The sequence below is a fragment of the Echinops telfairi genome, unplaced genomic scaffold (genome assembly GCF_000313985.2).
Source record: "Echinops telfairi isolate 266 unplaced genomic scaffold, ASM31398v2 ScPeMD7_7458;HRSCAF=8496, whole genome shotgun sequence".
In the NCBI taxonomy this organism is placed as follows: domain Eukaryota; kingdom Metazoa; phylum Chordata; class Mammalia; order Afrosoricida; family Tenrecidae; genus Echinops; species Echinops telfairi.
The window spans coordinates 23,316,453-23,343,349 of record NW_022111358.1 but is presented as its reverse complement, the minus strand read 5'-3'; the positions used below and the strand labels follow the sequence as shown (position 1 = coordinate 23,343,349).

The window sequence follows — 26,897 nt, the reverse complement described above, 5'->3', positions numbered from 1 at the left end:
GCGGGGAGTAGGCGGTTGTGTGGGAGAGGCTGTTTTTGTGTCCAAACCAGAGGTAGTGAAGGCCCCAGCCCAGGTTTCAGCAGTGAGGAAGGGGCTGGCGGGGCAGCAGCAACAATGCCAGGACCCAGGGGCCTGGCACCTGCTGCCTGGGAAGGCTAGTGGATGCTCGATGGCCCCTGAGTTCCCAGACAGCATCCCAAGAATGATAGGGTGCCGGGAGAAGGAGCCGGTTTGGGAGAGGAGGCTACGTGCTAAGTTGGAGATGGCTGGGGACCAGCCTGGCAGCCTGGCAGGGCTGCGGGCTGGGAGGGGGGCTGTTCAGTGTTGTCTACACCCCTGATGGCAGCTGGAGAGGTTGGAGGGGGTAAGGTGGCAGAGGGAGGGAGGGGAAGGGGAGGGAATGGCTCAGACTGAACTCTGAGGAATGTCTGATGGTGTGAGGGGCAGCGGGGAGCCTCAGGAGGAAGCCTCAGAGGGGCAGGAGGGGCCTCACAGGGCCACAAGAGCTGGGGTAGGCTGGGCCTGGCCTTGAGGTCACAGAGGGGCCATATCAGGGTGCGGGGTCCCCAACATTCGAACGGGTTTTCAGGAGCCACTTTGCAATTGTGGAAAATAAGACAGACAGTGGGGCACAGGGGCGCCTGGTCCCTAAGTCAGGACTCAGAGAATGTATTTTCCAATGAGCCTATCGAATGGGGCTCACAAATCCTTCAAAAGGCATGCGCATCATACAGCGAACATATTACGTAGTAAGTAGGTGATATCATAAGTGGGCAGTGTAATAAACAAGCAATGTCAGCGTCTTGACCTAGTGCTGGGTGACCTTGAACGCCCTGAGCCCTCCCCAGGGGACAATCTGTGATCCATACCAGAAGAGGACCTCAGGAGAGTTTGCAACAGTTGACGGTGGGTTGGGCTACGGAGTCTGATGCTCTTCTCTACAGACGCATGGATCGTTCATCTTCTACGGCAGCTCCTTCCCGACAGTTTCTTTATGGGGGGTTGCTGGAGGGACTGTGTCCAGTCACGATAATGTGTATTAGGATTTACTTAGGTCTCATACGGTGATGGTCATCCCCACCGGAGTTGGCTTTCTAGACCCGTGATGATGAGCACAGAGGATTGAGCTGCTTACACTTTTCTCCCAGCCCTCAGTTTACCAGGGGGCCACTCAGACTAAGCGGGCAGAGCTGGAGTCACGGGGTGCAGGGCTGTATGGGCGAGGGTGCACGAGGCAGGTTTCTGTTAGGGCAGGGGGGCAGAAGACTGTGGTTGTGGCATGACAACCCAGGGAGGGAGTCCAGGGGCACCTGGTTCAGAGCGCGGTGCAGGGGGTGAGGGGAGACTGCCCCCCTTAAGGGGAGGAAGAGGGTGGAAGAGACAAAGGGCTTTGGGGACCAAGGGGGGAAGCAGCACGCGGAAAGTTGAGATCAGTTGGGGAATATGGAGTGAGCAGAGGGGTCTCCATAGCTATGCCTTGAGGGGTGGCCCTTGCACTGCCCCCCCACCCCCACCCACTTCCCTGTCCTGGCCAGCCCCGCTGCTGAGGCCACCCCTGCCCACAGCACCCACCCTGCTTTGCCAGTGCCCCCCCAACTACAGCAGGGCCGCTTCCTGCAGCCTCGGCTGGCCCCCAGACAGCCACCACCACCACTCATCTGCCCCGCTCTGGCTGCCTCCCGCCACAGTGCCCATCAGGCCCCCAGCCCCCACCAGCCCTGATTGGAACCCCCTGGAGCCGCCAGCACCCTCGCTCTGAGCTCTGTCGCTGTCCAGAGGCTCCAGACCTTTCTGCCGGACATCCATGGGAACTTCAGGCGACACCGAGGACAGAAGGGACAAGGGCTCTGACCAGAGCTGCCTGTGGGCTACGGGCACAAGCCTGGACTTCATGGCCCTGCATGCGACCCCCAGCCCAATCGTCCCCGTCCCCTCCCCCCCGCCCCCCACCCACTGGACTGCCCTGCGAGGCCGCTTTCCGCTCCATGGAGGGGCCTGGATACCTGCTGGGGCTGGGCCGCCCTGCCCCGTATGTGGGTTTGACCTTAGTTGGGGGCCTGGGGTGGGGAGTTGCTGGTGTTAGCTGTTCCCCTTCCTCTTTGCCTTCTTGAGCAATAAGTCTGGGGTGCGCTGGGAGCGGGGTACTTGTGGGGAGCGGTGGACAGGGCAAGTTGAGGGCCCATGTTTGAGGGGGAAGACAAGGGGTTGGGGTGGGGAACTTCACCAGACCCGGGTCTATTGTTCAACATTTAAAAAAAACAAATAAAAGCTCCCAAGCTGGAAAAGAAAAAGGCAGCTCCGGGGGCAGAGCTGCAGTCTGACTCGGAAGGGCCTGGGGGTGGAGGCACCCAGTGGGGGCTCACCTGCCCAGTCAGCACGGTTCCGCAGCTCCAGCTGCACTCAGCACTTCCAGTTCCGGAGCAGTGAGTACGCACAGGGAGGGCTGGGGACTGGGCCGTGCAGGAGGTCCCCGCCCCAGGAGGTCTTCATCTGCATGGCAGCTTGGTGGGGGGCCCCCCTTGGGCTCCAGGCAGAGAGATGGCCCGGGCAGATAGGAGTAGGCATCACAGCTTCAGAATTGAGGTAGCCTGGCTTTGGGGGTGGCTGACTCAAAGCTGGGTGAGCCTTGTAGGTGCCCGGTGCCAACTTGTTTTGTTTGTTTACTTGGGGACGAGGCTGAGGGCAGGGAGATAGAGCCATCCCTGGGCATCGCCCAGCTTAAGCAGCGTGAGTACCACCTCTGTGGGCTCCGTGGGTGCTGGGGGATTGTGCCCAGAGAGGCGAAGGGCCAAGCTGCAGGATCCCAGGGTTGGTGACAAGCAGGCTGGGTAGTCTTTTCTAGAATTTCCTGGAGATTTCCGGCTACCCTGGGGCCCCCTCGCTTCCTTGGCCTCCTGGAAGACCCCACTTCCCCGGACCCAGTGACACCCCCTCAGCCTATTACTAGTTGGACTGGACCCCCTCTCCTGGGGGAGTGGGGAACTGCAGCCTGGACTCTCAAAAGTGGGTGAGGTGAGCTAGGAGTGAGAACTGGTGTGCTGTGGTCACAAAGGTGGGTGTGGGGCACGGGTAGGGCCCCGCTTGTCATCGACCCCCCCACACCGTCCCAGTGAGAGGCACAGCCACTGTCTCCAGTGCTGACTCCAGAGCTGCCTGCCTAGATGGCCGCAGAATCCCTAATCGGTCTCTGTCTGTCCTTCCAAGTCATCCGTGCGCTGTCACCACAGCAGCGGATTAATCTTCCAACCACACGGCTCTGCACGGCCTCCCCTCCCCCAGGAGCCTCAGTGGCAGCGGCTTGGACTGGCATCAAGGCCAGCTGTGCAGCCTTGCCTGCCCCACAGCCCCGTCCACCCTCTGATCCAAGCCGATCAGTCTGCTCTTGATCGCTGAAGCTGACTACGCCTGGCCCACTCCTCACTTGGCTCATGCCCTGCTGGAGCTCTCTCCCCACCTCTGGCCCCCAGCCCCAGCCCCACGCAGGACGCATGAGTACCCCCGGCTGGGGTCTTCCGCTGCAGCACCCTGGGGCTCGACCCCAGGCTAGAGTCTCTGCAGGCCTGACCTCCCTGGTGTCACAGATGAGGAATCAGAGAGGTTGAGGGACTTGCCTGAGGACACGCAGGTGGGCAGGCCTCCTGTGTGCAGGCTCCCACCTTCTCCCTTTGGGCCGCCTGCACGCTGCCATGGGTGCGCTGAGGTTAGTTGACTTGAGACTGGGTTTGGAGGGCATCCTGGTGGTGGTGCTGATGGGGCCACAGTTGCTCCTAGAGGAAGGCTGGGGTGGGAGTGGGGGGTGAGGTGGGTGCCGATAGGGCAATATGAGGTCCCAACATCTGCACAGGGAACAGGTCTGGGACCTGCTCTCGGAGACCACTCCCCTCGATCCTGATGTCTGTGGACAGGAGGGAGGATGGTGCTGGCTGTCTCAGAGGACTTCCGGTGGCAGGGCGCATCAGTGAGGGGAGGTGGGCGCCTGAGCCCCTGGCCATCGGATTTGTGCACCTTCTCTGGGATGTGTGGTGGGGTGTGGGTGGGGCTCCCCATGGAGTGACCGCGAGCACCAGCAGACCCAGGCCTTCGGAGTCACCATCCCCGGCCTGCTAAGGCAGTTGCATCTGGCCCTTGGGTTGGGTGGTGAGTGCCAGGAAGGGACACGCCGGCCAAGAGACTTGGCCCACGAGCAGCCAGTCCCCTCCTTTCCCCTCTTGCTGCTTCAGCGACTGTGACCACGGCTCTGGTCCCTGGGGCAACCGTGTTGCTAAGAGGGTGTCTCTGTGTCCTCAGCCTGAGTTTGCAGAACATTCCCAGCCCCCAGTTTAGGAACTCGGGCAGACATAGCTGTCTGGGGCAGGAGGGCTGCTTTCTGTGGGCCACGGGGATACCTGGAAAGGGGGGCTTGTCCTCATGGCATTGGGCACGGAACCCCTTTCAGCTCATAGCTACCCCCAAGCTCCCTAGGGTGTAATCTCTAGAGAGCAGTGCAGGGCGAGTGAGAGGAGAGAGGGGGCAGGGCCGAGTCAGACACGCAAGCCTTCGATGTTCCCAGGCCCTTGATCCTACTCCAGCCTTCTGCCTCCCTCCCTGGGCTCGGACTGATGGTGCGGGCTGGGGCTGCGGAGGGCAGGGCACCAGCCCTCCAGGGAATTTCAAGGGTGGGGGGCTGTGCCTGCGCTGTGCGCGTCAGCATGGAGTACACACTGCTGAGAGCTGCCCTGGCAACATCAGGAAATGACAACCACCACATGTGTTGACTAGTTGTGTTTTTAAGGCTCACACGGAGGGAGCTGCTGTGCTCTTTGCGTCCCGAAAATAAGTTTGTTTGTTTTTTAAGTCTTACCTAAGTTAAAAAAAAATTTTAATGAACAGTTTTTTGAGGCATAATTTACATACCATACACATTAGCCCATTGTAAATGAACCCCAAGGGACCCCTGGTGGAGTAGTGGCTACATGGTTATAGTTGGGCTGCAGCAGTTCAAAACCACCAGCAGCAGCTTGGGAGAATGACTGGGCTTTCTACTCTCGTAACAATTGTAGCCTCATGAGCCCTCCTGGGTCGGTGAATCAGCATTGACTCGGCGGCAGTGAGTGAGTGCGACGAACCCTGAATGGATCATTGTACAATGATCATTGTAATGGGGCCTTCACAAATAAATACGTGAAAAGGAGCCCTGGTGGCCGAGTGGGTTTTGCCTTGGGCTGCTAACCACAAGGTCAGCAGTTCAAAACCACCAGCCACTCATGGGAAAAAGATGAGACTTTCTACTCTGATACAGGCAGTTCTATTCTTTCCTGTAGGGTTGCTATGAGTCAGCACTGACTCGATGGCAGTGGGTTTGGAGTGGAGCAATAGGTTATCTATGGAGCTGCCAACCACGAGGTCAGTGACTCTAATCCAGGAACCGCTCTGCGGGAGGAAGATGAGGCTCCCAGCAGGTGTCAAGTCTCAGAAATCTTGGCAATTCCAAGTCAGAGTGAACTTGACGGATGGATGAGCATCTCTAACGTTCATCTGACTCACTATCTTGCAGCTCTAGATTCGAGTGTCTAGAAAATACAGCCCACCCATGTGGACAGAAGCCTCTCAAGGTCACTCCCGGGTTGGACCTGAATCTTCCTTGACTCTTAGTGCAGGATGGAGCACTGAACTGCTAACTAAAGGTTCCTAGCTCAAGCCCACCCACGGGTGCCTTAGAAGAAGCCTCTGTCATCCTGCTTCGGAAAGGTCTCCCTCACTGCCATCGAGTTGAGTCTTGCTCATAGGGACCCTCACCTTCGAAGCACCGTCCACTTTGACACACATGGGGTCCCCCGTGCACCGGATTAGTATCGGCTGTTATTGTTAGAATGGGAGTGATGTGGGCCTGGGTCCCATTTCCTCTCTCTGCTGCCCTTTGACCTGGAACCAGTCTCCTGACCTCTTCTGTGGAACACTGTGCGCACGGACAAGGCCCTGTGCAAGGCGGGTGAGGACAAGGGGGCAGGTTCACTGGGCTTAGAGACACTTTGGGAGCAGGCTGGATGGAAGGGGTTCTCTCAGGGATGGGTGGGGGGTGAGGATCTGAGGCCTAGTTGCTCAGTGGGCCACTCTGATGCTGACCATGGCCCCTTCCTCCCCACCTGCACCTGGCTCACACTGCTGGAGAGACTTGAAGATTCCAGCTCTCAGTAACTAGGTAACTAGGTAACTCAGTAGCGAGCAACTCAGTACCGAGGTCAGGTCGGATGGCGCTGTCCCTTGCAGTCCCCAAGCCCAATCTATGGACTAAAGGACTCTGCTGGAGCACCCCCGTCCCCCCCATGACAGCCACTCACCCACTAGACAGCTAGCTGGTGGCTCTGCTTCCACCCTAACCCCACCCCACCCCCCGACTTTGGGAAGTTTATCGTCTTCTGAGTAGCTGTTGGTTCTGAGCTCCTAAACAGCCCCACCTGCTTGTGAGTTGGAGACTCTTCCTTCCCGCTCCCCCAGCCACACCGGGGCTGATCCCACAGGTGGGCCATTAAGACACACTGATCTGCCCAAGGTCTGGCCCCATGTTTGGACAACCTGCCAGGCAGCTGGCCAGATAAGGCAGCTGGACCACAGGGGGAGGTGTCGGACGGAATCCGGGTTTCAGTGGGTCATTTGTTTATGCAGATTCCTGGAACACCTATTGGGGGCCTAGGCTTTTGGTGGGCCTGGGGTCCATCAGGTGGGGGCATGAGTCAGAATTGACTTGACTGAACCAACTATGCCTCCCCTGTGCCCATGTCTCCAGCCTAGCGGCATCCTTTCCTCCTTCCCAAATCAGTCATTGCCCCGGCTGCCTCCTCCACCGGCACCACCCTCCTTTCCCTCGGCCTGGCAAGACCCCTTCCCCATCCTGCTGAGCCCATTGCAAGTGCTGCCTCCCAACCTGGCTTTTCCCAGGGCCCATACCCGCACCTGCTCTCCCCGAGCCCCTGGACTTTCTGCCTGGAGCATGCATCTTGGTGCCAGAGCGCCCAAGGCCTCTTGTGGCTATTCAGCGTTGTGTGTGTACAACTTGTTTCTAGCTAGACCAGATGCCGAGTTCCCGGGAGGCAGGGAGCACGCAGGCACGCCTGGCTGGGTTGTTCTTTTTTTTTTTTGTAGCTCCTTTAATATCTGGTGCACGGCTCGCGTGCAGTAACCAGTTGTTGTCCAGGGGATCCCAGCACACAACAACCCCGTGCGTGGCAGAGGGGAGCTGCGCCATAGGGTTTGTGGCGCGTCTGAGTCAACCTTACAGCAGCGAGAGCTCTGGTTTTCTCTTACATTGTGAGTCTTCTTCCACAGCAGGCGTGAGCCTCCAGCCTTTCCATCTCTCAGAGAACGAGAAAATCGCACTCCCTGACCCCCAGTCCCGTCTGACGCACAGCGACCCTGGGGGTCAGACTGCTCCCTAGGTTTCCAAGACCGTCAGTCTCCAGGAGAGTAGAAAGCCTCGTCTTCCTCTCACAGAGTAGCTGGTGGTTTTGAATTGCTGACCTTGTGGTTCAAAGCCCAACCCATAATCCAGCTACGCCACCGTGGCTCCCTAACGTTCAGTTAGACAAACGCAAACAGCTGGCCCCCCAGGGCCTGTGTCAGAGCTGAACGTGTTCCGTGGGGTGGTCAAGGGTTGATTTTCAGACTTAGCCTGCCAGGGCTTTCTGCCAGGGCACCTGGGTGGACTCAAACCAACCATGTTTAGTAGCCAAACAAGAAGCCAATTCATTGCTGTCCAGCCAGTCTCCACTCTTGGTGACCTGAGTTGCGGTGTCTCCCACAGCAGGCAGTACCACTCACGAGGGAGTGCTGGCACGATGGGGGGGCGGGGGCCTGCACAAGCAGAGACTACACTTTATCCTGGAGTACAGGTCATCGTACAACTATTTTTCATTCCCAGAGGGGTGCCGAGTAGTTTTATATTCTGAAAAGGGGCATAGGCCCAGTAAGTTTGGGAACCTGTTCTGTATAGGGTCTCTAAGACTGGAGCAGACAACCTCATCACTCACCCATGGAGTGGCGGCAGGGTTCGAACTGCCAATCTTGCGGGTTGTCTCACCAATGCAAAGCACACAGCCACCTGCAGGGCTCCTTTCAGCACAGAGGAGGCACTTAATATTGGGAAAGGGGCCTTGGTGGGTTACACATTGGACTGCTAACCACAAAGTCAGCAGTTCAAAACCACCAGCTGCTCTGGGGGGAGAAAGATGAGGCTTTTTACTCCCGAAAAGAACGAGAGTCCTGGAGCAGTTCTGTGTTGCTCTAGAGGGTCACTGTGGGTCAGAAATGACTCGGTAACACTAAGTTTGGTGTTTGGGGTTTTTGTTTTTGTGTTTGTAATATTGAAAGGAGGAGGGAGGGAGTCTAGTGATGAGTGAGCTGCACTTGTAGATGCGACAGGGCTGGTGTTCGTTCTGGCCTCTCTGGGGTCTGGCATGAAAGCCATTACCGCCAGTGTTTTCCGTTCATCCCGGAGAGGTTGAGAACCTTGCTGAAGGTCACACAGAACGTTGGTAGAATCGGCTGGGAACTGACCCAGGTGTCCCACCCAGACTCAGGCTGAGGTTCTAGCTGCCTCAGCCCCTGTGATAGTCCTCCCTTGATTATCCCTCCCTCTCATCAGTGCCTGTGAGTGTGTGTGTGTGTGTGGAGGTAAGCAGAGCTGACAGTTGTGTGACTGTACAACACTGGAGGCTGTGTAGCTGGGGTTGGGGGTGTGCATTAGGCTTTGGCGATCGCCATTCTGCTGGCTGGGGCTCCTAAACTGAGCCCCAGCAGGAGGTAGGGGGGAAGCCACCACACAGAACCCTAGAATCTGAGACCCAGGTTTGGGGGAGGGGAGGAAAGGGCTCTGCAGAGTTCACTGGGGCAGGCGTCTACCTGCATCGCCAGCCTGGATCAGCAACCCCTCGGCCCCATATACACAAACTTGCTATTTCTGTGCCTCCTGCTCTGCAGTCCCGTGCTTCAGGGGGTTGGGTGGGGGGTTTCCGGGCCCCGCGGGGGCTGCTTCATGCCACCCCACCCCCACCCCTGCCCTCCAGCCTGAGGAGCTCACCAATGCCCTGGAGATCAGCAACATCGTCTTTACCAGCCTCTTTGCCCTGGAGATGCTGCTGAAGCTGCTGGTGTACGGGCCCTTTGGCTACATCAAGAATCCCTACAACATCTTTGACGGGGTCATTGTTGTCATCAGGTAGGACTTTCACGTGCTGTGTGATCTCGCAAGGCTGGTGCTGGTGACTACCTCGGCCGATAGGGACTGCTCATTGCTGCCACCGCCGCCGCCTCCCCCACCCGCCTGCTCCCCCCCCCCCCACACACACACACACAAGTGGCACCCAGGACACCTGCCAGACGAGGGCCTTCGGAAAGTTTGTGATGTAATGGAATGACAAGAGAATGGGGGCTTTCCTACAAAGCTAGTGGAGCCAGCCTTGTCCCTGCCCGTCACCCTCTAGATTTGCCATTCAGCCCTCCCAGCTTCTCAAACGGGGCCCAGGACAGCCAAAAGGCTTGGAGACCCACAACCCCCATCTCTGGGGGAGGGATCTGGAGCCTGCCCCACCCCGGGAGGAAGGGAGACCCTCTCTGCGCCAAGCTGGACTCCATTCTCTCGTCAGCCTGGCCTTACTCACCTAGCACTGGCCCCTTCGGCCCTGCCCTGGCCTCGGGTAGGTCAGGACTGGGGAAAGGTGGCCTGGAAGAGCAACCAGAGGGCAGGATGTGGCGCTGTCTGCTGTCCCTGCTTGCACAGAGCTTGGGTCTCTGGTGCCGGCAGATTGCTTTAGGGTTTCTAGGACCTTGGGACGCTGCTCTGTCCTGTCTGCCGCCCCCGCCCCCCCCCAGACCTGGAGCCAAGAGCAGTGCTTTATTGCTTTCTGGAATGGGCTTTAGATTTCATTAAAAGAGAACAAAGCAAACATTCTAGAGCTTGATGCCCATGCGCTGGCATGGTTTAGGGAGAGGGCGTCAGCTGCTGGGACATGACCTCTGGCGGGAAGTGGGGGCAGGGCTGGCCCTCAGATCCCTCCTCCTGCACTGTCCAGCCAGGAGGCCCCACCCTCTCACCCCGAGAGGGCCAGCCCGAGCCCTCAGGTGCGGCTGGGTCCCCCCACAGGGGAGGCGCTGGAGGCAGCTTGCTTATGCTCCTCGCCCCCCTTGCAGCGTGTGGGAGATCGTGGGCCAGCAGGGGGGTGGCCTGTCGGTGCTGCGGACCTTCCGCCTTATGCGGGTGCTGAAGCTGGTGCGCTTCCTGCCGGCGCTGCAGCGGCAGCTCGTGGTGCTCATGAAGACCATGGACAACGTGGCCACCTTCTGCATGCTGCTCATGCTCTTCATCTTCATCTTCAGGTGAGGGCGGGGCCCAGCGCAGGGCTGTGGGGCCTCGGAGCCAACAGGCCCAGTGCCGGCCTGACACCCCCCACCCCCACCCCCCATGTGTCTTCAGCATCCTGGGCATGCACCTGTTCGGCTGCAAATTTGCTTCTGAGCGGGACGGGGACACGCTGCCAGACCGGAAGAATTTTGACTCCCTGCTCTGGGCCATCGTCACAGTCTTCCAGGTACAATCTGTGACCAAGGAGGGGTGGCCCTCTGGAGACTGGGGAGAGTGCCCTGGTCAAGGTCCTGATTTCCACCCCGCCCTCACTCCCCGCCTGCAGATCCTGACCCAGGAGGACTGGAACAAGGTCCTCTACAATGGGATGGCCTCCACATCCTCCTGGGCCGCCCTTTACTTCATCGCCCTCATGACCTTTGGCAACTACGTGCTCTTCAACCTGCTGGTGGCCATCCTGGTGGAGGGCTTCCAGGCGGAGGTAACCCCCTGCACCCTGCCCACAACACCCACCTGCACCCTGCCCCCAACAGTCCTGCTTCCAGGAGGGCTTCAGTTCCCTCTGCTACCAAGTCGTGGAGGCCTGGGAGGTCCCACAGGGAGCCGTGTTCAGACGAGCCAGGGCAGACCAGCAGCGGGAGGCTCCAGGTCTCACCCAGGCCCTCATCACTTGGGAGACAAGGGGTTGTATGGGGCCCTGGGTCGAGGGGTTCCTGTCAGGTGGGCCTCCCCTGTTAGGTCGGCCAGAAAGTCAGGCCAGATCAGTGTGTGCAGTGCCCAACAGCAGCTGGCTCCCCGAGAGACCGCTCGCTGGGACAATGGAGGGGACCGTTGACCGGCTGGGCCAAGGGGTGGGAGTGGCTTGTGTGCAGGTCAGTCGTATGTGCTTGGCTGAGCCTGATGAAGATGCCACGGGCCCGGGCAGGGCTGAGCTGCCGGGGTGAGAAATGAGCCCAATTAGCTGCAGGCACGGCAGAGACCAGCATCCTATTTCCAGCCCAGGCCCCGTCACCGTCACCGTCGTCACGGGCAGCGTCATCGATTAATATGGATTTACATCTAGCCTGCCCTTGGCCTGTCTGGGCAGGGCATCTGCTGGACAGGCTGCTCAGCCTCTACTCCCCACCCCCATTCCCCTGAGCCCCCCGCCCGCCCTGCCTCCCAGCGCCTTGTGCAGAGCAGGTTGACCCAACCTAGAAACGCTCCAGGTGGGGTGGGAGCGGTGCTTGGTCCAGTTCTCGCTGGGTGACCCGGATGGAAACTCCCGCTGGGGCCTTGTCTATAAATACCCGCACACGGTGGAAAAACAAAAATCTATTTTCCGACTCCTTTCCCAGCCCTGCCAGGGAGGGCTGTTCCCCGCAGGCCCAGCCCGGCTGTTGAGGTGCCGCCTCCGTTTTAACTTGATAGCGCTTCACCGTCCCGTCTCCTCCTCCTGGGGGCCCTTGGCGATGCCAGGGTGGCAGCCCCCTCTTGGGGATGGGACAGTCATTGGGGTTTCCTGGCCCTGTTGGTTAAAGGGTGCCATGCTGTTCCTATCAGAGGCAGGGTCTCTCTGGAAGCCCCCACTCAGCTGCCACCCTTCACCATTGGGAGGGGGCACTCCGAGGTGAGAGCCTTCAGCTCCTCTGGCGCAGGCTTCCCCAGGATGACTCCCGTGGAGCCCTTAAGGGACACAGAACTCTCCCCGTTTCTGTGCCCTCCCCTCACCGGCTGTTCTGCCAAGGCAATGTGGTCCTCAGTTGTCCTGGAGAGCCCAGCCTGACAGCCCCCTCCCAGCGCTTCCAGACAACACCTTGTTAAATTGAGTGCAGCTGAGCTGGTCCAGGTTGCTAGGCAGCAGCCCAGTCTGCGTGTGAATGGAGAGCGGCTGGCCTGGCCTGGTCATTCTGGCTCTGCAAGACAGGGGGTGGGGGGTGGGGGGGTGGCTGCAGCCTCTTCAGCCTTCAGAAGAGAAGTGGTTGTGGGGCAGGGGGGTGGGGGGAGGCCTGGGACTGGGGCTGCTTCCAGTGCATTATCAACCCCCTCTCCGGGGCTGATTGTCCGTGTGAGAGGTGTGCTCTCCCACCATGCTGCGGGGTGGAGGGGGGGATGGGGTCATTGCCCGTGGTACCTGCTCCTTCCTGTGTGGATTTTCCAGGGCCCGTTGTCTGAAAAGGGAGACTGGTTTTGCCGCTGTGTTTCTCCCCCACCAGTGAGCCACCCCACTTCAGTGGAGGAAGTGGCTGCCCCAGTTTTGTGGGCCTCCACCAGCAGGGGGGCTTCAGGGCCACCCCCTGCTGGCCCAGCCATCCTGCCAAGAGGTGGAAGGGGTGGTGCAGGGGCGGGCTGTGGGTTTTCTGATGGCAGGGGGCAGTGCCTTGAATCCCCGGGTATTTGTCATGCACACACTTAATTAAATGAACAGGCAGCAGGCCCCGCGTGAGGCCATTAATTGATATTAAACAACATCATCGCCTTGTCCCACTGCGACCTGTCACATCCCATCCCAAACAGATCTGCTGGGTCGGTGGTGATTGGAAGGGACATGGCCGAGCCTGAGAGCAGAGAGGCCTGCTTTCGCTTCCTGCCACCCCTCCTACTTGCCCCCGCTCCTCTCCTCCTTCCCCCTCCACTGCCGAGTGCCCGGCCTCCGAGCCTTGGAGACGTGAGCTGTCTGCAGGGCTGCAGACTCAGGGTCTAGGCCCAGGGCCACCTCTTGCTCTCTGGGTGAACTCCTCTGAGCCTCAGGCCCTTGCCTGTAGGGCATCGAGCAGTGGTGGTCCCTGCTTCTCATGTTGTGGGGACGCAAGCTAGCATTAGCGAAGCTACCGGTGCCACCCAGCACGTCCTCGCCTCTCCTGCCCTGTCCCCATCTATCTGCGTGGCCTCTGCCCTCGCCTTCCAGAATCATTCTGGCCCAAGGGCCTGAGGTTGAATTCTGGAAGGTCTTCTGGCTCCTCTTAATCCCCCCTTCCCCTGCTGTTGGGCCTGCCCTCACTCCCCATCTCCATCTTCCTTCGATGCCCACCTTTGAAAGTCCGGGCCCCGGGGGTGACAGCGCCCCTCCCCGCCTCCCCTTTCCCCGTAGGAAATCAGCAAACGGGAAGATGCGAGTGGACAGTTGAGCTGTATTCAGCTGCCTGTCGACTCCCAGGGGGTAGGTACGCAACCCGAGTCGGCATGCCCCTGTGCCCGTGTCCCCACCCCACCCCTGCCGCCCTGTGTTTCTGTGCTCGTCGTTGACGCTCAGCTACTGTGCAGCCTGTGGTGGTCCTTGGTGTTGCGAGGTTTGCTTCGATTTTAAGTCCCTTCTCCCTTGAGGATCTACAAGGGGGGCTCCTTGTTCTGCCAGTGGGTTGGCCAGAGAAAGAAGGGACTTAGAACCCTGTGTGTGTCTGTGTGTGGTGTCCACCCTGGGTCCTGAGGAGTCTGGGACACTGGGCCTCGGTGAAAGGAAGACTGGTGGCTGCATGCCTGCCCACCATCTCTCTGCCCTGAGCCCCTGCTGGAGACTCCACCGGCTGCCCTGGCCCAGCGTGGCTCTTTGGAGATTGTCCTCTGGCCAGAAAGCACCAACATCGAACTCACTCCTGAGTCTGGTCTGTGAGCTGTCCTGGAATCCACTGGGACCTGAGGACACGCCCCTCCTCCAGCCTTGCTCTGAGCCTGTGCCCTGCTGCTTCCGGCACTGGCTCCAGATTCGGGTGAACCCAGGATTCCTGTGGGACCCCACGGTGCTACACATCCCGAACAGCCCCCTGGAGATCCCACTTGATAATTAAAGGCCTCATTAGGGATGTAAACTGAGTTAATGAAAAGGACCCCCTGAGATGCCAATTATGCAATATTTATGCCCTTATCAAAAGTAGCAATCAAGTCGTTTTTAATAACTTCTTAAGAAAAAGCGTGTAATTACTGGGGAACCTACTGACCTGCTAAACAGGAAGAAACCTCTGTCCCATAGACAGGGGCAGAGGCAAAAATGGGGCCAGGGGAGCGGCCCGGCTTGGGGCAGTTGGAAGAGCAAAGGAATTCTTGGACCGACCTTCCCAGTTCCTTATGGGATCGCTAGGTCTGAGGCTAGAGAAGCAGCGGGCCACGGAGGGACGGCCTGAGGCTCTCCGTGGCCATTTAGAACTCACTCAGGCCCCAAGTTCCCTGGGCCTGTTAGGCCTCCGGGCAATTCTTCCACCGCAGCCAGGTTTGGCGTCAGGCCCGGCCAGGCTGGTGCAGCTGTTGGCTGTGGGGTTAGTGTGGCCACCTCTGAGGCGTAGCTGGTGTCAGGCCGAGACGTGAGGGCCTGGGGTGTGGGTATCTGGGGAGGCTGTTCACCGGTGCATGCTTTGTGCCGTGGTTCTGGTTCCGTGGCCTCCTTGTGGTGTGTTCGTGTGAAGATGGAGACTTCAGCTGTCCCGCCTCCCCCTGCCCCACCCAGGTCCCTAACAGCCCCCCTGCTGCTCCTTGGTCCTAGGGAGATGCCACCAAGTCCGAGTCCGAGCCTGATTTCTTCTCGCCCAGCCTGGACGGCGATGGGGACAGGAAGAAACGCTGGGCCTGTGAGTACCTCTCTGGGTGTGTGGGCCCTGGGCCTGGGCCAGCCCATGTGGACTAGAGGGTGCCCCCTCTCTCCCCTGTAGTGGTGTCCCTAGGAGAGCACCCGGAGCTGCAGAGGAGCCTACTCCCTCCTCTGATCATCCACACGGCCGCCACCCCCATGTCACTGCCCAAGAGCTCCAGCACGGGCCTGGGGGAGCAACTGGGCCCCGCCTCCCGCCGCACCAGCAGCTGCTGGTCTGCAGAGCCTGGGGCAGCCCATGAGATGAAGTCACCGGTAAGGGGTGCACCTGGGTGCCAGGTGGGAGGAGCTGGACAAAAGGCTGTAGAAAGAGATGGTGGAGGTGGGGCAGGTCCAAGGGCTGGGCCAGGGGCTGGAAGGGGCCTGTGTGTGCCTTGACAAGCCTCAGGGGAGCCAGTGAGGCTGACACTTGTCAGTCGGCCAAAGATCAGGGTTCAAGTCCTGCCTCTTGTGATTCCCAGTTGAGGCACCATGGGTGAGACTGAAGCACACACGCTGAGCCTCACCTGCAGAAGGCGGGTCGGGGGTCCCTGCCTCCTTAACCACAGTCGGATTACTTGCCATCCAGATGGTCGTGTGTGTCAAAGGAGCACTCAGCTCCATGCATTTCTACTGGCTGGTTTTTTGGCAGTAGATCACCCCGGTCTGTCTTTTGAGTTGCCTCTGGATGGACTCGAACCTGCAGCCTTTCAGTTCCCACCATCCCTGATCTTGATCATAGCAATCCTTCATCTGTTTATCGCCTCTGGACCGCACACTCGGAGCACTGCCCGTTAGTGCTCACGAGAAGGTCCTGCTCGGCAGGCCCGTGAGCTGCATTCCCATGACGTCCCCACCCCGTCCTCTCAGAGCCAGGTGGCTTGTTGAAAACTCTGCAGCTAGTAGGTGGCAGAGCCTGTACTTTCACCCAGGAGGCCAGTGCCGGAGCCCAGGTCTTTCGCCATGGTTTTATATGGCCAGGGGCAACACAGCCTCTTTCCCAATAAATGAGAGGGTTAGGGTAAGCCAGGATCTGAACTCAGGCCTCAGAGTCCAGGGCTCCTGCTCAAGCCTGATGTGGTGGCAGGGAGACTCATGGGAGACGGGGATGTACAGTGTGTGTGTGTGTGTGTGTGTGTGTGTGTGTGTGTGTGTCCCAACCATGGCTGAGACCCTCTCTGCTTTGCCTGCCCCCCAGCCGAGCGCCCGCAGCTCCCCACACAGCCCCTGGAGTGCCGCCAGCAGCTGGGCCAGCAGGCGTTCCAGTCGAAACAGCCTGGGCCGTGCCCCCAGCCTGAAACGCAGGAGCCCTAGTGGGGAGCGGCGGTCCCTGTTGTCTGGCAAGGGCCGGGAGAGCCAGGATGAGGACAGCTCGGAAGAGGAGCGGGCCAGCCGGGTGGGCAGTGCCCGGCACCCTGGGGGCTCCCTGGAGCAGGAAGCCAAGGGATCTTTCGACCTGCCGGATACCCTGCAGGTGCCCGGGCTGCACCGCACGGCCAGCGGCCGCAGCTCGGCCTCGGAGCACCAGGACTGCAATGGCAGGTCGACCCCAGGGCGCCTGGCCCGGGCCTCACACCCAGACGAGCCTCCACTAGATGGGGATGACGCTGATGACGAGGGCAACCTGGTGAGGCACCTGAGGGCGCAGTGGGTCCTCATCCCGAGTTGGAGAGAGCCCAGAGCTGGCCCCACCCCCAGCTCTCTGTGCTATTCAGGGTGCAAAGCCCATGGGGCCTCAGTGCAGGGGCCAGGTCTGTCTGGGAACCGAGCTCCACAGCCCTGCTCCCTCCGCTCCTCGGGTGGCTTTGCACAGTGCGGGCAGATTCGGATGAATCTTTCATGGCCCTCTCCTGTGACTCAGAGAGACCCATCACTCACCTCTCCGAGGGAATGTCCCCTCCCTGTCCCCTCTCTCGACCGTTTCACACCCTGTTTTCACCCACTCACTCACACTTGTTACCCGCCTGGGCCTGGGGTAGGGTGCAGGGGCCCTGGGACTGCGGGCCCAGCTTAGCAAGTGAGAAGAGGGGCCTTTGTCCTCTTTGGGTGGACAGTGTGGTGGGAACAGCGTTTGATCCTTAAGGTGGCTTCTAGCCCCAGCAGGGGGGCACCGAGGGAGGACAGGCAGGGGCTGTGCTAGGGGCAGGGATGAGGAAGCTGGAGAGCCATGGGGCCGGGCTGGGGTGGGCTGGGGTGTGTAGGGGAGAAGAGAGAGGAGGAGATAAGGAAGTAGGGAGAGGTGAGGGGTGGTGAGGCTCTAGGGGAGGTGGGGAGATGGTTTCAGGATCACAAACAAGAAGGAAGACAAAGGGCTGACGTAGGGGTTGCTGAGATGGCTGTGACGGGGCCTGGACCCTTTCACGGCCCGAGTCCCTTCCACAGAGCAAAGGGGAACGGATGCGGGCGTGGATCCGAGCCCGGCTCCCTTCCTGCTGCCGTGAGCGGGACGCCTGGTCAGCCTACATCTTCCCTCCACAGTCAAAGTGAGTGAGGAGGCACCGACCTGGCCCAGCCCTGCCGGGGCCTGAGCAGGGGTGTTCCGTGGGGGCCCGGGGAAGGTCGTGGGCTGGGGGCGGGCCCCCCGCCCCTGCTGCCCCGTCCTGTCTCCCGCCCAGCCTTGGCCTCTGTTCCGGGGCAGATTCCGTCTCCTGTGCCACCGGATCATCACCCACAAGATGTTTGACCATGTCGTCCTCGTCATCATCTTCCTCAACTGCATCACCATCGCCATGGAGCGCCCCAAAATCGACCCCCACAGTGCCGTGAGTCACCGGGACAGGCTGCACCAGGGCTGGGGGTGTGCCAGGCCCCTCCCTGACTTGGCAGGCCCCTCCAGCAAGGGAGGCAGGCGAAGGACCCAGAGTCAGGGAAGCGGGAGCCAGGGTCCCAGCCTAGGGCTCCCCGACTCCCCGAAGTGCCTCCTGCGTGCCTCCCGCCTCAGTTTCCCTTCTGTCACACACCGGCCCGAGTGGGGAGCGGGCCCTTCCCAAGGAGAGAGTGCTACAGCAGGTGTCCCAGGTGGTTCACCGCCGGTGTGTTCTTGTGAGCGAGAGGCTCAGAGGCGCCCGTAGGAGGCCCACAGCCATGCTGGGATGGCAGGAGCCATGAGATGGAGCGCACAGAGCCAGCGGTTTGTCCCTGCACAGGCTGAGTGCCCTGGGGGCCCCCCAGGACTGTGCACGGATATGGGGGAGGTCTCACCCCGTGTGGGTAGTACAGACCCAGCAGGAAGGGAAGCTGCTCTACGCCCTCGGTGGGTACGTTGACGCTGCCAGGTCTCGGGGAGTCAGTGGTCCCGAGCCTCGCTGGGATGGCCCTGGGGGTTCTCCGGGCTGTGTCTCCCCAGCATGGTGGCACAAGCAGCCTCCCTGCTGCATGAGTCAGGTCCTAGCAGGGTGGGTGAGTGGGGTGCCTCTGTTTCCCCTCATGGCTTGTGCACCACTTGCTTGGGGGTTGCCAGAGGGGCCGCCCCCCACCCTTCCTTGCTGCTGCCCACACCATTGTTTAGGACGCCTGGCTGCCGCAGCATCTGTTTTCCATCAGGGCGAGCTGGGTGGGGATGGAGGGGGCAGCCCAGGAGTAGGTGGCTGAGCAAACACCCTCCCATCTCACCCCGCCTCACGCCCAGGCTGTTCAGGGCTGCTGGGCTGGGGCCCTGGCTGGTCACACTCACACCCTGAGGTCCTGCCTGCCGCCCAGCAAAGCCCTCCTCTCTGTCACCACAGCCTCCACTCCCCGCCGCAGCTGCTGGCCCGGCACAGTGCGGTGTCTTCTGGCTCTGCCCTCTATGCGCCTGTCTCTCGGACACCCAGCTCTGCCTGTGGCCTCTCTCTCTGTACCTCCGCCGTGGTCACCCAGTGGAGTCCACCCAGTCGACTCAGTCCTCAGGGGACTGGGCTGTGTTCATCCCACCCTGCCCGGGCATACATGTGCACCGGCCCCCTGCTTGCTTGCTCCAAGGGTCCATTTCTAGAGTGCCCCTCAGAATTCGTGGCCCGGGAGCAGGGAGGAGAGGGGCACGGTGCTGGGGGGTGGGTGGGGGTGTCAGAAACCAGGATAAGGCTTGTCCAGTGTTCAGGAAGGAGTCAAGGGATAAAGCCTGAGATGTGGCGCTCACGTGACAGCCGTACTGAGGGGGGTAACTTCCTCCCTCGGCCACACCCCAGGGATGGGTTTGCTCAGGGGCAAGGGTGAGACTCTGTGGAGGTGCAAGCCACCCCTCCCACCCCCCTGGGGCCCTTGAGGGCATGCCGGTCCCCAAGTCCTCCCCTGTGAGCATAACCACTGGGGCCCAGGGCCGCGTGCTGCCCCAGGGCCCACCTGCTGCCGTCACCCCTCAGGAACGCATCTTCCTGACTCTCTCTAATTACATCTTCACCGCCGTCTTCCTGGCCGAGATGACAGTGAAGGTGAGCAGTGTCTGGGATGCGGGACTAGCGTTCCCAGCGGCGGTGGGGCCGGAGGCTGACTCGGCGGACTGTGGTCCCAGGTGGTGGCGCTGGGCTGGTGCTTCGGGGAGCAGGCGTACCTGCGCAGCAGCTGGAACGTGCTGGACGGGCTGCTGGTGCTCATCTCCGTCATCGACATCCTGGTGTCCATGGTCTCCAACAGTGGCACCAAGATCCTGGGCATGCTGCGGGTGCTGCGTCTGCTGCGCACCCTGCGCCCACTCAGGTGCCCACCCGCCTGCATGGCACGAGCCTGTGCGCCTCTCCCCAGGCCGTCCTCCCTGCCCCCTCGGGCTGTCCTGGCCCCCTCTGTCATTCGGGGGACATATGGAGTCACACACCAACAACAGGTTTCCCTCCGCTGGCCTCCTCTCCAAGACAGCACACTCTTGAGGGTCCCTTGCTGCTGGTGTGGGGCCCGCGTGGGACCCCAGCACCCTTCAAGCCTTTGGTGGGGATGTGCTGCTCCTTGTGAGGTAGCAGACTCCTGCTGCTGGCGTTCCCCACTTAAGGTCCCCCTTGAGGACCACCCCCAGCAGGACGCCTGACCTCTCAGAATACCCTCAGCAATGCGTTCCGTCCAAGCGTCTTGGATGATGGCCCCACGGACTCAGGACAAACACTTGCCCCTCGGTGGCAGCCCACGCGCCCTGTGTCCCCTCGCCTCCTGCTGTCTCCTGGGACACTCACCCCTTGGGCACCATATGTCGGGCTGGTCGTCACCCTGGGCCCCTGGCTGCCAGAGACTAGTTTGGAGGAGCCATGTGTGTCAGCATGTTGTAGCCTGCTGGGAGAGAGTGTGGATGCGGTCCTGATGGGAGTGGGGGTGTCCTGCGACTGTACCCTGGGGGGTGAAGGGGGACACTGAGGTAGGGTGGTGCTGAGGGCAGTGTCTGAGGCAATGTCAGAGTTGGGGGGGCTGCTCTCACCCCCCTCTCTCCCCGCCCCCAGGGTTATCAGCCGGGCGCAGGGGCTGAAACTGGTGGTGGAGACGCTGATGTCCTCCCTGAAGCCCATCGGCAACATCGTGGTCATCTGCTGTGCCTTCTTCATCATTTTTGGCATCCTAGGGGTGCAGGTTTGTGGGGGCCCAACAGGATGGGGGCCCAGCGATCTGAGAGACCTGAGGAGTGCCCTCTCTTGACCCTTGGGTCCTAAGGCTCAAGGCCTTGCCTCTGCCCTCCTTCTAGAGAGTAGACAGGGCCACGTTCCACAGTCTGTAAAACAGTTTGTAAAACACTGGGGGCCTAGAGCAGGGCCCCAAGTGGACCAGGGCCTTGGCGGGGAGGCCCATCTGCGGTAGCTGCTGCAGGCTGCTGTTCCCGCCCCTCGCCCTGCTCCGGGAGCTCCCCTTGAATCCCCATCTCCCCTCCCCTCCCACCCCTGCTTGAGTCTGGCAGGCTGGAGGCCAGGCCTTGGATCCAGGGCCCAGACAGCTGGGCCAGGTTAGCAGTGTGCTGGCAGGCAGGAGGGTGTGCAGACCCTGGATGAGGCAGGAAGTGAGGCTGCCGGGGGACTTGGCCTGGAGCCCAGGGAGGGAGCTTGGAGTGGGACCTGCCTGCAGAACTCAGTGGGTGCCTCTGGGGGCCCGGGAGCCCCGACACCCGCCCTCCAGTGCCCCTAGCTCCAGATGTCTCAGCTGCAGGGTAAACAGCTGGCTGTTGGGCAGCGTGGGAGCCGCTGGGTGGCTGGTTCCCATCTCCTTGCTCCCTTCCTGGGATGGCCATTCCTCCTTGGGAAGGAGGCTGATGCCCAGTTTCCTAGAGATTCTCTAGCCCCGGAGGCAGGCTGGGGTACCTCTGTGCACCCCACCCACCCACCCAGCACCCCTTCCTGCCCGCATGCCTCTCCTCCCCTCCCCTCCTTCAGCCGCCTCCCTGGCCCAGGATTGAAGGACTGCGATTTTAGTCTCAGGGAGTGGAAGATGCCTGCTTGCTCAAAGCCCCTGACCTTCTCCTCCCACCCCCACCCCCCACCCCAATCCCTTTTCCACTCAGAGCCAGGGCCCCGTGGGAAGTCTGAACTGGAATGGGAGGAGTTGGAGCGCTCCCAGGACAGACCCAGGTTCAAGCCCACCTCTGCCGCCTACTGGTCAAGTGCTCTTTTCAGCCAAATGACCTGGGAGCCTGGTTGCTCACACAGAAGCCTTGGCGGCGTAGTGGTTACGCATTGGCTGCTAACTGCAGGGTCAGCGGTTTGAAACCGCCAGCCGCTCCATGGGAGAACAAGGCTTTCTACTACGTGAAGAGTTTGCCGCAGGCTTGGAACCCCACAGGGACAGTTCTGCCCTGCCCTATGGGGTTGCTATGAGTTACAATCAACTCGATGGCAGTGAGTTACAGTGAGTTCGTCTGAGTAAAATGAGGACAGTTCCTCAGTTTCCAGTTTAGCAGGTCTACAGCAGGGCAGGGGGTGGGGGTGGGGGTGGGAGGCCATTTCCAACAGGCTCCCAGAGGATGCTGAGCCTGCTGGTCCAGGGCAAACTTGGAGCGCACTGCCCTCACCCCCGGTGACTCTTAGTGCCCTAGCTGCTTCCCTGTCCCCTGACCTGCCCTCCCAGGAACCCAGAGGAAGGGTCCCAGTGGTGGTCCCCTGACATGACTGAGTCCAGACTCCGTGGCCCACCTTCACCCAAGGTGTTCCCAGAGCTTGTTGGACCCAGCATGGGGGTGGGTGGGTGGGGGGGCGTGGAGCTCTGGGCATCCTGATGTCCTGTAGTCACAGCCCAAGTCCCGCCGTCTGCTGTGTGTGTCTCCTCTGCTCCCAGCTCTTCAAAGGGAAGTTCTTCGTGTGCCAGGGCGAGGACACCAGGAACATCACCAACAAGTCCGACTGTGCCGAGGCCAGTTACCGGTGGGTCCGGCACAAGTACAACTTCGACAACCTCGGCCAGGTGAGCCCCAGGGGAGGGCGGGCAGCCCTCAGCACACCGCCCCCCTCCACCACACCCACAGCGCCGTGAGCCCAGGACCCATTAGCCCCACTCAGAGGTACAGCATTCCCTGGGAGGCACCAAGGACCCTTAGCTGAGAAGTCAGCAGTTCACACCCAGCCGGTGGTCTGCTTCCCAAATGTCAAACTCCAAACTCATGGCCTTTGAGGTGATGCCAACTCACAGCGCCCTGCAGGACAGGCAGAGCTGCCCCGGCGGGTTCCTGAGACTGTCACTCTTTACAGGAGTAGAAAGCCTCATCTTTCTCCCGAGGAGCAGCTAGTGGTTTTGAACTGCTGACCTGGCGGTTCACTACACCACCAGGGTACCACCAGGGCTCCTCTGGTGGTAGTCAGGACAGATGAGACGATGTCTAGATTTGCTGAGCCTGCTGTAGGGTGAGGACCCCTGCCCTCACGCCGTGTGTCCAGAAGCAGAGAACTGTGGGAAATGGAGTGGCTCGTTTTGCTTTGCTGTTGGTCCCCCAGCCCTGTTTCTGGGCTCCCCAGGCTTGGGTCCCCTGCCCTGCCTCTGTCCTTCTGACTGCGTCCCAGCCATGGGACTTGGGGGCAGAGAGTGCTCCAGCCACCTGGAAGGTGACTCTAAAGGCCCACACTCCTACACACACACACACACACACACACCTGCTGTCAGTGGTGGTATACGGTTCGGCCACACATCCTAGGTTTCTCCTGGTCTTCTCCTCCTCCTCAGGCCCTGATGTCGCTGTTCGTGCTGGCTTCCAAGGACGGCTGGGTGGACATCATGTATGATGGGCTGGATGCTGTGGGCGTGGACCAGCAGGTACAGGCCTGAGGTGGGCAGGGGCTCAGTGCAGACTTGTGGGCTCAGGCCCCGGCCAGAGAGAACAAGCAGGCTGGCCCGCGAGCTTCAGGTCTTTAGCAGAAGAAGAGAGTGGCAGCCTGTGGGCTGGACCCCTGTGTGCTTTACTGACCCGCAGTGCCCTTGATTAGTTTCTGAATGGGTGCTAAGTGGCGTCAGTGAATGTCACATCAGACCTGGAATCTGGAGAAGCCGGAAGATCCGGGGGCTTCTGGGTGTGCGTCCCCTTGGGTCAGATGTCAGCGGGGACAGAGAAGCAGCGGCCCCTCTGTGCGTCAGAGCACACGATTTCACTTTCCCCGAGTCCCCAGCCCCCCGACCCCCGCCGAACCCGCACCATTCGTCCACCTCACCTGCTGGCTTCCTGCAGCGGTTATGTGTGCAGGCCTTCGTTTGAAGGCAGGTAGGCGCCGGGGGCGGCACTTAAAATGGGACCCCCTTGGGCTGATGCCGCTCGTGTGCCCCCTGCTCCCCACCAGCCCATCATGAACCACAACCCCTGGATGCTGCTCTACTTCATTTCCTTCCTGCTCATCGTGGCCTTCTTTGTGCTGAACATGTTCGTGGGTGTGGTGGTGGAGAACTTCCACAAGTGCCGGCAGCACCAGGAGGTGGAGGAGGCGCGGCGGCGGGAGGAGAAGCGGCTGCGGAGACTGGAGAAGAGGAGAAGGAGTAAGGAGAAGCAGATGGCTGGTCGGTAGTCTTTCCACCTCTCTCTGGGTCGTGCTTGACCTTGGCCTGTGACTGCAGGGGGCTGGGGGCAGGGAGAAGGGGCTCCCACCTCTCCCCGCCCCCCTCCCCCGAGCATGTCTGCCTTAAGAGCCCGCATGAAGCAGATCAGCTCAGCCCCTGGAGGGGAGCCCCTCGCCCCACCCTGGGGGCTCCCTGGGGCTCAGCATCACGCTTCCCAGTGAGGAGCTGATGTGTGGCCCCCTCCAGCCTTGCTCTCAGAGGAGCCCCTCCTCTTCCCACGGGAGTCTGATGGGGGCATTGCTCGAGGCCCCCATCCAAGTCCCCAGGGATTGGCCCAGCTACAAGGGTGGTGACCCTGGGCCTGTCCAGGGCCTGCAGCTGCTGAGGACGACCTTGGTCCAAACCTGCAGGTGGACGCAGTGTGAGAGATGACCCCAGGCCCACTTCCCTCCCTCTCTCCAAATGGGCTTCTGGGCATTATTATTATTATTTTTGGCCAAGCTGTAAAACATTTTCCCTTCCGGTTCAGTGAAGGTCTGAGGTTGCAGGGACTGGACGCAGCTCGTGACGATCCCTGCTGGCCTTTGCCCTTCAGCCCCGTTGGCTGTGCGCGCCAACGCCTTTTGTCACGGGAGGGGCGAGAGGAGGCGAGGCCCCTCAGGTTTCCGGCCAAGGGTGGGCTGGCACTAAGGGGAGAGACCAGAAGTCCAGGAAGGACTTTGTGTTCAGGTGTGTCTGCAGCGGGGCTCTGCTCCTGCCTGCTGCCTTGGGACGCCGTTCCCTCCTGGCTGCCTGGCACTCAGTCGGCCGCTGCCCCGTCCCTGCGGGTCTTGATGAGGGCCCCTGAGGCCTTTGTGCATGTCTGCGTGTGTGTTTCTGTGGGTCTGTGGCTGCATCTGAAGGTTCCCTCCTCGTTCCCCTTCTCACTGACTCTCCCGTGCAAGATGAGTCGGATGGGGTGTGGTTAGGTGTAGAGGAGGAAGGGGTGGTGGTGGTGTGCGTGGATTGAGGTGTGTGAGGTGCTCCCCTTGGCTTGGTGGCGTGTGAAGATCCCTCATGATCTAGGGAACGTGGCACACTTCCTCCTCCCTGCTGCCGTGTGAGAGGTACCTGGAGGATGGGGAGACAGTGCTGGGGGTGCGCAGTGCCAGGCAGGTGTCCCTCTGTGCAGTGAGGCTGCTGGAGGAGGGAGATGAGACAGCATCGCCGGGCAGGGTGGACATGCTGTCTTTGTACATCAGCCGCAGCACCCTGTCCCCAAGGGGTGTTCAGTTGTGCAGGAGGGGGTCTCTCTCACTCTTGCTGTGGCTGTGGGAAGCTTAGTGAGCACTGCCCCCCACAACCTCATTCTGACCCTGCTCCTTCCCCTCACCCATCCTTGCAGGGCATCTCCAGATGGGACTCTTGTTGGGAGACCCTGGGACCCTGCCTGGCCAGGGTGCTGTGTGTGGCTGAGGTGGACCGCCCGGCCAGGGGCTGCTGAGCCCAAGACAGGGACCAAAGCCCCCCTCTCCCCTGCCCCCACGGTGACCTTGCCCGGTTGGTGGATCAGCTTGCCTCCTTCCAGTGGCCTGTCCCCCAAGTTTGGGCCTCGAGGCTCAGAGCCAGCCATCTGTGCGTAGTCCACCTGGATCCTGGGCTGAGAGAGGGCTGACACTGAGGGGACGGGAGCTGCTGAGCGCGCCCTGCCCAGCCCACCTGTCCGGCCGGTGACCCATGTCGTGTTTCGTTCTTTTAGATCTAATGCTGGACGGGGTAATTGCTTCCGGCCGCTCAGCCAGCGCGGCACCAGGTACTGCGTCTGTGGTTGTGGGGTCCAGGGTGTGGCCGGGGGGTGGTCAGGCTCAGCCTGTCCCCCAGGGCCTCCTTGAGCACGGCGCGTGCTTTGTTCCTTCTCCGTGACTCATTGAGGGTGCCTCCCCCACCAGAGGGCAGGGGCATTGCGCCATTCCTTGGGCAGGAGGTGAGGGTCCAGGCAAGCCCCTCCAGCGCCGACCCCCATGCGAGCTGATGTCTCTGCAAAGACTGTGGGGCCCAGGCCAACCCCCCCTGTGTCCCCACCCTTCCTCGGTTCACAGCGTTCGGTTATTAGAGCTGCAAATCTCTTCCACCTCCTTTTGTCTGAAGGGGGGGCTTTGATCCAAGGGAGCAGGAGGAGCAGAGCAGAGAGGGGCAGGATTGGTTTCAAAAATGTAACGATGAATAATTGAACAGGCTCATTAATAGTCAAGTGATCGCGGTAAGAACGTCGTCGTTACAAACAGCAGGGATGGAGATGGCCACATGCGCCTCTCAAAAAAGCCAGCCATTAGGGAGCCAGGTGGGTCTTAGTCTCTGCTTGAGCAGGCGAGCCAGAGCCAGCCGAGAGCCACGTGTCTCGGAAAGCCCACCTGGGCCGGCCTGCCCTCCCTGCACCCAGTCCCCTGCTCCCCATACATGCTCCGGCCCCAGATGGAGCCACCCACCCTCCCGAGAGCCTCTGATCAGAGCCTGGCTATGCTCTGATGTCCCCTCCCCTCCCCCAGGCCCCTTCTTAAAGTGTAACCCCGCGGCTCTGAAGTTCAGGACGCACCTTAGCGACTTCTGTGTCACTGCTTCCCTCATCAAAGGCACGTCTAATTGCTAATTGGAGCTTCTGAGCAGCCGAGGGGCTATCACGCTGAATAATGGAAAGGGAGCGGAAAAAATGAAGACTATTTGGCCGTTAGATTAATCGGTGGGGTCTTACCAGTCAAATAGATGAGTTCTTTAACGTTTTAGAAATATTGCAAAGAACCTAATTGCCCCCATGTGACAGCCTTCTCAGGCTGAGAGTCACCGCCAGTACCTTCCTGTACTCTTCCCCGAGGGCACTGGGGCTGCCCGACCTGCGGTGCTCAGGGTAGAGGAGCTCCCCTGGGCCACCCACCACACAGTGGCTCACCCCCAGGCCCTCGGAGGATAGATGTCAGCTGCCCCCTGGCGTTGAGCTGTGGTGCTTGGTCTCTGGGGGATGGGGATCTCTGGTTGATAGATGTCTGGATCACTTGCCCCCCCACCCCCACACACACACCCCACCTCTTTGTCAGCCTGTATTGGAAATTCTTGCTGGGGGCGGGGCGGGGTGAGAAG

The 26,897-nt window shown here is 60.7% G+C and overlaps 1 protein-coding gene across 11 annotated transcripts in view; it reads left to right on the top strand.

Moving 5' to 3' along the window:
- Nucleotides 1-26,897, top strand: part of CACNA1G (calcium voltage-gated channel subunit alpha1 G) — a 57,606-nt gene that overhangs the window by 15,403 nt on the left and 15,306 nt on the right. For 5 of the 11 annotated variants that reach the window (XM_045299983.1, XM_045299980.1, XM_045299987.1 and 2 more), the window contains exons 9-25: nucleotides 9,039-9,190; nucleotides 10,162-10,347; nucleotides 10,445-10,559; nucleotides 10,659-10,814; nucleotides 13,404-13,472; nucleotides 14,787-14,871; nucleotides 14,953-15,146; nucleotides 16,069-16,497; nucleotides 17,253-17,353; nucleotides 17,509-17,632; nucleotides 19,211-19,279; nucleotides 19,360-19,544; nucleotides 20,270-20,396; nucleotides 22,086-22,211; nucleotides 22,965-23,054; nucleotides 23,573-23,765; nucleotides 25,525-25,578. In XM_045299983.1, coding sequence (XP_045155918.1) covers nucleotides 9,039-9,190; nucleotides 10,162-10,347; nucleotides 10,445-10,559; nucleotides 10,659-10,814; nucleotides 13,404-13,472; nucleotides 14,787-14,871; nucleotides 14,953-15,146; nucleotides 16,069-16,497; nucleotides 17,253-17,353; nucleotides 17,509-17,632; nucleotides 19,211-19,279; nucleotides 19,360-19,544; nucleotides 20,270-20,396; nucleotides 22,086-22,211; nucleotides 22,965-23,054; nucleotides 23,573-23,765; nucleotides 25,525-25,578 — 2,455 coding nt within the window. Of the gene's footprint in view, nucleotides 1-9,038; nucleotides 9,191-10,161; nucleotides 10,348-10,444; nucleotides 10,560-10,658; nucleotides 10,815-13,403; nucleotides 13,473-14,786; nucleotides 14,872-14,952; nucleotides 15,147-16,068; nucleotides 16,498-17,252; nucleotides 17,354-17,508; nucleotides 17,633-19,210; nucleotides 19,280-19,359; nucleotides 19,545-20,269; nucleotides 20,397-22,085; nucleotides 22,212-22,964; nucleotides 23,055-23,572; nucleotides 23,787-25,524; nucleotides 25,579-26,897 lie in introns of all 11 variants that reach the window. The other 6 variants (XM_045299982.1, XM_045299988.1, XM_045299981.1 and 3 more) reach the window with 3 other exon arrangements.